General features: G+C 36.1%; 1 protein-coding gene across 6 annotated transcripts in view; it reads left to right on the top strand.

Moving 5' to 3' along the window:
* Positions 1-9,344, top strand: part of Grm5 (glutamate metabotropic receptor 5) — a 529,892-nt gene that overhangs the window by 212,945 nt on the left and 307,603 nt on the right. For all 6 annotated transcript variants that reach the window (XM_031387268.1, XM_031387264.1, XM_031387267.1 and 3 more), the window contains one exon: positions 3,084-3,333. In XM_031387268.1, coding sequence (XP_031243128.1) covers positions 3,084-3,333 — 250 coding nt within the window. The remainder of the gene's footprint in view (positions 1-3,083; positions 3,334-9,344) is intronic.

Raw genomic sequence — 9,344 nt, forward strand, 5'->3', positions numbered from 1 at the left:
GAGGCAACAGGGGTTTGTTTTTGTTGTTTTTGTTTGTTTATTTGTTTTTTGGAGGGGAAACTGGGAATAGAGAAATTTACATGTAAATAAAGAAAATATCAAAAAAACATATACATGTAATAAAAATTGATGAAGAAAGATCAAATATCTGAAGAAGGTGAGTTATGGGAAAATTTGGAGAGAAAATGGGAGAAATAATACAATATAATATAATATATAAATATAATAAATATATTACATAATGAATATAATAAAATATAAATTTAATAAAATATAATCTCAAATATAAAGAAAAAAGAAGAAAAGAACCATTACAATCTCTTGTCCAAAAATTGTAATAGTCTTTGTAATTATTCACATCATTAACTGTTCCATGATAATATAGAATGAATATTAAAAGTTTTCTCATAAACATATGCATTTCCTCACTACAAGACTAATTATCAGTTGAGAATATGGCAAGTTTTTTTGCATTTTAGAATATCAACTAATATTTTCATGACTATTAACATGATATAAAATACATATTTTATGTAAAACAATACTTAATAATATTTCTGAGTATCTATTTTATGTGCAGTATATATGGTATATATGGGTTTAGACATTTTACATATAAATATATATGTATACGATGAATAATCTACATGTATGTTATTTGACTAAAAATAAAAATTGTCCTATACACTTTTTGTTGGCACAATACACACACACACACACACACACACACACACACACACACACATATGTAAATGTTTAATACTTTGAGTAGGTAAGAAGTCCAAATAGGGTAGTGATAATGTTTAGTTTTATTACTAAATTATGGGGGGAGATAAAGGAAATCATCTACATACAGAAAGGCAATGTGTACAAGGAAAGAAATTAGATACTGTATAAGAACCAAACTTTCCCTGTCTGTAAGCAGTGGAAACTAATCTACATCCTGGCAGACATTATATAGCTACCTGAGAAGGAATCCTGATATTCTGATCACCTTCTTCTAGGCCCAATTAAATGTTCTACCATGTCATCATGTGTAAAGGAATTTTAATCTAGGAGCATGGCTCCTCTGGCAAGGGGTCACATATAAAGATCTTCTAGATCTGTGTGAACTGATTGTAATCAGACACTATTAATCCCTCTAGTTGGAATACAGACATGCCCTAGAAGACACCTCTAATCTCAAACAATGAGAAGTAAGGTAAGTTTGTAGAAGGAAGCATCCAGTGGACATAGTAATGAATCAGAAGAATATTTGACAGAATGAATCAGAGACAGGATATGTCCAACTCTTAAGAGAACAGCAGAGGAACGAGGAGACACTTAAGAGAGCAGCACAGGAAAGATAGGTCTTGAGGGAGCAGTGCAGAGAGAGAGACAGACAGACACAGAGACAGACAGACAGACAGACAGACAGACAGACAGACAGAGAGACAGACAGAGAGAGTGAGAGACAGAGAAAGAGAGAGACAGAGAGAGTGAGAGACAGAGATAGAGAGACAGAGACAGACAGAGACAGAGAGACAGAGAGACAGGGACAGAGAGAGACAGAGAGAGAGACAGACAAACAGAGAGACAGACAGAGAGACAGACAGACAGAGAGAGTGAGAGACAGAGAGAGTAAGAGACAGAGACAGAGACAGAGAGACAGAGAGACAGAGACAGACAGAGACAGAGAGAGAGAGACAGAGAGAGTGAGAGACAGAGACAGAGAGAGTGAGAGACAGAGAAAGAGATACAGAGACAGACAGACAGAGAGATTGAGATAGTAAGAGAGCAGTTTTTACCAGGACAGTTTTCCAGATATAGGTTGCAGATAAAGACAGAATGACCCAGAGACTAGAAGGAACTAAAAGATTAGAACAGACTGTCAGAGTTGATTTGATGCCATGCAGAAGAATTCAGTAAAAAGCCAAGAGAATTCAGTTTGAGTCAACTTGAAGAGGAGTTTGAGCCAGAAGAGCTGAGTTTAACCAGCTAGCCAGAATTTAGAAAGGAGTAGAAGGGGTTAGCTTATCCGGCAGTAAGCCTGTGAGATGATAAATACAGCTGGAGAATAACAGGAACTTTTACCAACACAAATATACTACAGACCTAACACCCTCAATAGGATCTTTGGAGGATAAACCATATACAAACCACAGCAGTGGGAAGAATTTATCATACTGTGAGACTCAAAGGGGAAAAGAGATAGCACTGAATAAAAATAGCAGATATAATTACTTTCTAACACAGAGTATGAAGGTATGAGTATATATTGAACAGAAGACAAGTTGTTATGCAAAAGAGACAATTTCTCACTTGTGGCCTTTGACGCTGTGTTTAGTGCTGACAATAAATGAAAACATCTTAAGTATTTTCCAATTGATGAACACTTGGTTTCTATACCCAGTGGAACATTCAGCCATGCGAAAGAATGAAGTCTGCTATTGTGACATTAATGAGGATGAAAAACATTGTATTATGTAAATAAGCTAAACCCTGAGATGTAGATACCACATCACTTCATTTCTTAAAGAAATTGGAAGGGTAGTGCACAGAGGCTAGGGTAAGAAAGGAACGGAAGAAAAGGAGCAAGGTTGGTTGACTGGTATTATCATAATCAGTTTGGAGAAAGATGTTCTGGTTAGATAATAAGATGAACTGTAAATTTTGAAAAGCTAGGAAAAACGATTGTTAAAATTTTCAACAGAAGGCCGGGCAGTGGTGGCACACGCCTTTAATCCCACCCAGCACTTGGGAGGCAGAGGCAGGAGGATTTCTGAGTTCCAGGCCAGTCTGGTCTACAAAGTGAGTTCCAGGACAGTCAGGGCTATACACAGAGAAATGCTGTCTTGAAAATCCAAAAACAAACAAAAACAAAAAACAAAAAAAAAAAAGAAAAGAAAAGAAAAAAATTTTCAACAGAAAATGAAAATATAAAATAAAAACAGAAAGATATAACAATTTGAACACTGTACAATGTATGTATATACTGAAACAGTTTTTTCTACCCCTCAGTTATGATAAAAAATTCTTATTGTACCTAATAAATGCATTTCTTTTATTTCAATATTTCTCTTTGTGTGTTCATCTTCATACAGGCAACTATGGAGAAAGTGGGATGGAGGCGTTCAAAGATATGGCAGCGAAGGAAGGGATTTGCATCGCCCACTCTTACAAAATTTACAGCAATGCTGGGGAACAGAGCTTTGACAAGCTGTTGAAAAAACTCAGAAGTCATTTGCCTAAAGCCCGGGTGGTAGCCTGCTTCTGTGAAGGCATGACAGTTCGAGGTCTACTCATGGCCATGAGACGTTTGGGGCTAGCAGGGGAGTTTCTACTTCTGGGCAGGTAAGTGGCAATGGAAAATTAATACCAAAAATTTGCCCTCATCCTTTTGGTGCATAAGGACTGCTTTGTTAAAATTCTAATCTGTGTATCAGAAGAGTGTAACTATCACATAGCATAAAAACCAATGGAAAATGGAAAGTGAGTGGCTACAGTCTGTGCAGATTTTCGATGAAAGCAGGAATCAAAATGTAACAACTCAGAGTCTTCACATCCTCAAAATTGTGATGTACTTATATAAACTGATTTGTTAAATATTTTGTGATATCAAGAAATATATATATGTTGTGGGAAATATTAAAAAATGAACCCACCAACTGTCAGAGGGGCCAGGCCATGCTCCTTCGCTCCTGCCTCCTCCAGCAACTCTCCAGAATCTATGTCAAGTCATCTCACTCACTCTCCAGCCCTGCAAGGCCACATCACTTCCACAGGCCATCACTCAGATGGGGCCAAGTTCCTCTTGCTTTCACGCAATACCCCACGTACCCCTGGTTAGCCATCTCAACACCTAATTACCTGGTAGAATCATAACTCTTAACACTTAATTAGCCAATCAGATTTATGTATCAATAATAACACACTTTACAAGATGCCAATACAATAATTTCCAAGTCAAATGATAATGATAAAGCTTTAACCCAATTATTCTATACTTTTCATAACACCACATCAGCCTCCATTCTGGTTCTCCCTCTGCTCCTCAGACCTTCCTTTCTGTTTCCTCAACTTGTCAGTCTGCCTCCCTTCTTCTGTCCAATCACAATTCTCCCACTGTCCTATTGTGATTGGACAGGGAAAATCCAGCAACATGTATATACATAAAATTTGTTGGAGTTACTTTTAAAAATGTTTTTAAAAATTTATACATAAGCTTGCTTTTAATTTAGAACTGAAGAGGTTGGAGTTTAAACTCTTAGATCTCAACCCTGAGACAAATTGCTAACTGGGGTGTGCATTTCTACTCATTGTATGGTAAAAATTCAGAGTAATTTTGTGATTCATATACCTTATTTAGTATTCATAATTCTCTATTGAAGCATTGTATTTTCTGCTGACATCATACGTATATAAACATAGGATAACTGAGTCATCTCCCCACATGACCTGCAGTAATTATTCACCATTTCTCAACTTCTTATATTCAATAACATATTTAAGTCATCCTACACAATAATGGTGATATAACAGGTATCCTTTCTATACTTGAACTGATGAGAATGTAATATTATTTTAGTAATTCAAAATATTGATATATCATGGTTTTTATTTATCAAATTTACTTTTCACGTTCTTACATTGAACTAATAGTCATCCCAAATCTTTGTGATCTCTCTCTCTCTCTCTTTTTCTTGCTTATTCTCTATCTCTCTTCCAATACTCTATAAATAAGAATGAGATTAAAATTAGGAACCTAAATGTTTGATATATACTTTATTCCACCTCAGTTAATACTTTAAGAGTTTATATTTGTGTTCTAGTACCAGATAGTAACCACCACACAGTTTGTTCTTACTGCTTAAAAATCCATGAATTGTATTGCTATTTAATTTACAGAAAATCTAGTTTTAACATTGTGAGCTCTTTTGTGTGTGAGTTTTTACTCATTTTATACTGTCCCTTCATCTATTCCAATCTAGCCACAATAGGCTTGCCCTATTCCCCTCTTACAATGGTTTAGTTTGTCTACATAAACTTTCTCACATATATACTTATTATTAGAGTTCTCATCTGAAATGTTCATTTATACATCACCTTCTCCATAGGATTACCAAGTTCCACTACTTAAGTATTTCTAGATAGGAATAATTATACAGACCATACATCCTTAAAAGAATAATGAATCATGATAAAAATGACATGTGACAATAGAAGTCTTATCACTTACTGTGGCAGATACAATGATCCAGAGTTGGGTAGTTAGAAGTCCAGCATTATTTGAGAATAAAGACAGCAGGTCTATGAGAAGAAGCTAGCTCGCCACTTACCAGCCAAGGGAGAAGAATCAGGATTGCTGACTAAGAAAGTCAATGCCCTCACTGATCTCTATGTCTGACACTTCATACACTTGACTCTTCCTTAAGAAATATCACAACATGTTCAGAGGAAATTACAAGCTAAAAATTCTAGAGTCTTTTATTAACCTGAACATGCCCATGAAAATAAATTACTGGAGTCTATGCTTGATGTTTGCAGTGTGACAAACATCAAAGTCTTGCCTTATCTTGAAGTAGAGCAGGAAATGTCAGTCCAGGAGGTACTTACAGCGAAGGGGGTATAAGTAAAGTAGAGTTATATGACATTCTCCATAACAACTTGACTAAGATATTTACCATTTACACAATGTTGAATTTGAATTTACATAGAGGTGTCTGTGATATCACAGATCATCCATATATATTTCTAAAATAAAAAAAATAGAAAGAAAAGAAAAAAAGAATTATTTGTACCAATTTGTACCAGTCATTTATTTAGTCTGGGAGAAGGATATTAATATATCATTATAAATAAACTTTTGTTTGTTTGTTTTTCGAGACAAGGTTTCTCTGTATAGCCCTGGCTGTCCTGGAACTCACTCTGTAGACCAAGCTGGCCTCGAACTTAGAAATCCACCTTCCTCTGCCTCCCAAGTGCTGGGATTAAAGGCGTGTACCACCACTGTCCAACATAAATAAACTTTTTAATTCCAGCAATGGTAGGTAAAAATCATTAAAATTTATTTGCCTTTAATACTGAACTCTCAAGAGACACCTATAGCCTGAGAATTTCATTTAATTTTGTCTATCTTTTAGAATAGGTTTAAATCATTTAACATATCAAAGAAAGGTCATATTTAGCACTTTGGTGGGAAACTGCATTTCTAAATTTATAGAATTTCATGATTTCAAAGTAAAGAAGATTTTCTGGATTTTTGTTGTTGTTTTGGTTTTTTTTTTTCAGTTTGACTTACTTTAGAATTTGGTTCTGTGAATTGTGACTCAATACCATGACCATATTAGTATTTTTTACTATATTATGACATTAAAGATTACAAGATGCTTTTATGGGCATTATGACATTCAAACTTGTTTATCCTGTGACTGCATGCATGATCCTTCAGTGGCAAAAAGACCAGATGTTTATAAACAGACACTGGGTATTCAAACACACTAACATTAAATACATTACCTAGTGCCTGATCTTGCAGGGTCCAAAGGCCTTTAGATGACATGTAGTCATCTAGGTCTACTTTAAAGTGAAAGCAGAAAAAATAACAAGGAATGCAATTAAATGTGCATGTAATTATGCTGATCTGTGAGTTTACATGATTCTTAATATCTATTTTTTAATATTGGTTCTTATTGACTTATACCTTCATCAAATACCAATTTGTTTCCATATCATTACCATGTTATATTAAATGTGATATAATAAAAAAAGACTGATGTACTAAGGTCTACATACAGACTATGTAGTGCCAATTATCTAGTTAAAATCAGAAGAAGCAGCTTTATATGTAGTAACTCTGTTATTTCATGAAAATTGTGTTATATCTTTTTCTATCAGAGGCAAGATATTTGTGATAGAGCAGTCTGCTCATGAATATGAGACACCATTTCATCAATTGCTTACCAGCCTTTCTTCTTAGTTTTATAAATTCACAAATGAACTTTATCTAATTATAAAGCTTTAATAAGTATCTTTTTAGTGTAGCAGTAAAACATCTTTTCTGATATGAAATGGCAGTAATTTATGATAATCTCTTAGAAGTTGGGAAAGTAAAAAAAAAAAAATTAATAAGTTACTAGTGCTCAAAAAGGCCTAGATCATTATGTACTTACGTAATTGTTAAATGTCTCAGTGAGCTTCTGTGTGTGTGAGCTTTCCACTTTTCATGTATGTACCATTAAGGAAGCCATTCATTTTAAGAAGTGCAGACTTTGAAAACCCAGGTGGACATAAGCAATGGAACATGTACAAGAGCAAATCACAGAAGCTAAAGGAGAGACCAAAACTATTCAGTCAGTCAACAGGGTCTTCATAGAGGGAGTTGAGGATTAAAGAAAAAAAAAGACTCAATTAGACAATACTGTAGTATTGTACCAGCAAGAACCGAAGCAGGTTTATTTTTTCCCAGTCTGCTTTTATATCATTCTAGGTACATGCAAAGAATATGGTCAGTTCTAAGGCATAAACAAAACAATCAAGGAACAAACAAGGCATAAACAAAGGTCCCAAGGTATTATATTCAGGGACTTTCAAAGATGATCAAGACACAAGGAACACATTCCTCAGCTGTAATTATCCTGAGCCTACTTCTTTATCCTAGCCCAATGTCTAATTCTTATGTGGGCCTACTTTCTTTTCCTAGCCCAATATAAATATAAGAATATTTATATTGGATATTCAATATCCTTGAAGTGGCACCAAGAACTTTCTCATATACCTTAATTTATTCCAATGTTCTTTTAAAATAAATGATGAAATAATGAGCTCTTTTTGTCAATTTATTTATTTAGTTAGTTAATTTGTTAGTTTGCATCCTAATTGTATCCCTCCTACTTAGTACCGCTTCCTACAGCCCTTCCTTCTATCTCCCCTCTCCTTCTTCTCTGAGAAATGGGAGGCCCCCAACTAGGTATCTACGGACATCCTTTCCCACGAAGGCTAGATATGGTTGCCCAGGGAAATGGGATCGACAGTCCTTAGGGACTGGAATGAAGCTATACATCTGCTACATATATGCTGGGAGAGCAGGATGCTAGGTCTAGACCATGCTTGCTCTTTGGTTGGTAGTTCAGTCTCTGGTAGCCCTCAAGGGTCTAAGTTAGTTGAATCTGTTGGTCTTATAGAGTACCCAACCCTTCCAGATCCCTCATTTCTTCTCCCAACTCTTCCACAAGACTCCCTGAGGTCCTTCTAATGTTTACCTGTTGATCTCTGCACCTGTTTCTATCAGCTACTGAGTCTATCAGAGGACAGTTATGCTAGTCTCCTGTCTGCAAGCATAACAGAGTATAAGTAATAGTGTCAGGGATTGGTTCTTGTCCACAGAATTGGTCTCAAATTAGGCCAGTCATTGGTTGTCCATTCCCACAGTTTCTGTTGCATCTTTGTCCCTGAACTTCTTGTAGGCAGGACACATTTTGGGCTGAAGGTTTTGTGGGTGGGTTGGTGTTCTTATTCCACCCCTGGGGTCCTGCATGGCTGCAGGAACTGGCCACTTTAGGAGTCTTACCACCATGATGAGCTCTTAATCTATTAGCCTCTGGTTCACAGATTTTTCTTTTTTTTTTCTTTCTTTTTTTTAATATATTGTTGTTCGTCCTAAGGGGCTGCAAACCCCTCAGCTCCATTGGTCCTTTCTCTAACTCCTTCGCTGGGGACCCTGTACTCAGTTCGATGAATGGCTGTGAGCCTCTACATCTGTGTTAGTCAGGTACTGTCAGAGCCTCTCAGGAGATAGCTATATTTAGGCTGGCTTGCCCTTCATTCAGTCTCTGCTCCATAGTTAATATCTGCAACTCCTTCCATGGGTATTTGGTTCCCCCTTTTAAGAAGGAATGAAATGTCCAGCTTTTGGTCTTCCTTCTTCTTGAGTTCCTTGTGGAATGGGGTTGTTCTTCCTGTATTCCAAACTTCTGGGCTAATAACCACTTATCAGAGAGTGCATACCATGTTTGTGCTTTTGTGATTGGGTTACCTCACTCAAGATGATATTCTCCAGATCTATCCATTTCACTAAGAATTTCATAAATTTATTGTTTTTAATATCTGAGTAGTACTCCATTATGTAGATGTACCACAATTTCTGTATCCACTCCTCTGTTGAGGGACATCTGGGTTGTTTCCAGGTTTTGGCTATTATAAATAAGGCTGCTATGAACATGGTGGAGCATGTGTCCTTCTTACATGTTGCAGTATCTTTTGGGTATATGCCCAAGAGTGGTATAGCTAGGTCGTCCAGTAGAACTATGTCCAATTTCCAGAGGAACCGCCAAACTGGTTTCCAGAGTGGTTGTACCAGTTTGCAA

The sequence above is a fragment of the Mastomys coucha genome, unplaced genomic scaffold (assembly GCF_008632895.1).
Source record: "Mastomys coucha isolate ucsf_1 unplaced genomic scaffold, UCSF_Mcou_1 pScaffold21, whole genome shotgun sequence".
NCBI classification, from domain to species: Eukaryota; Metazoa; Chordata; class Mammalia; order Rodentia; family Muridae; genus Mastomys; species Mastomys coucha.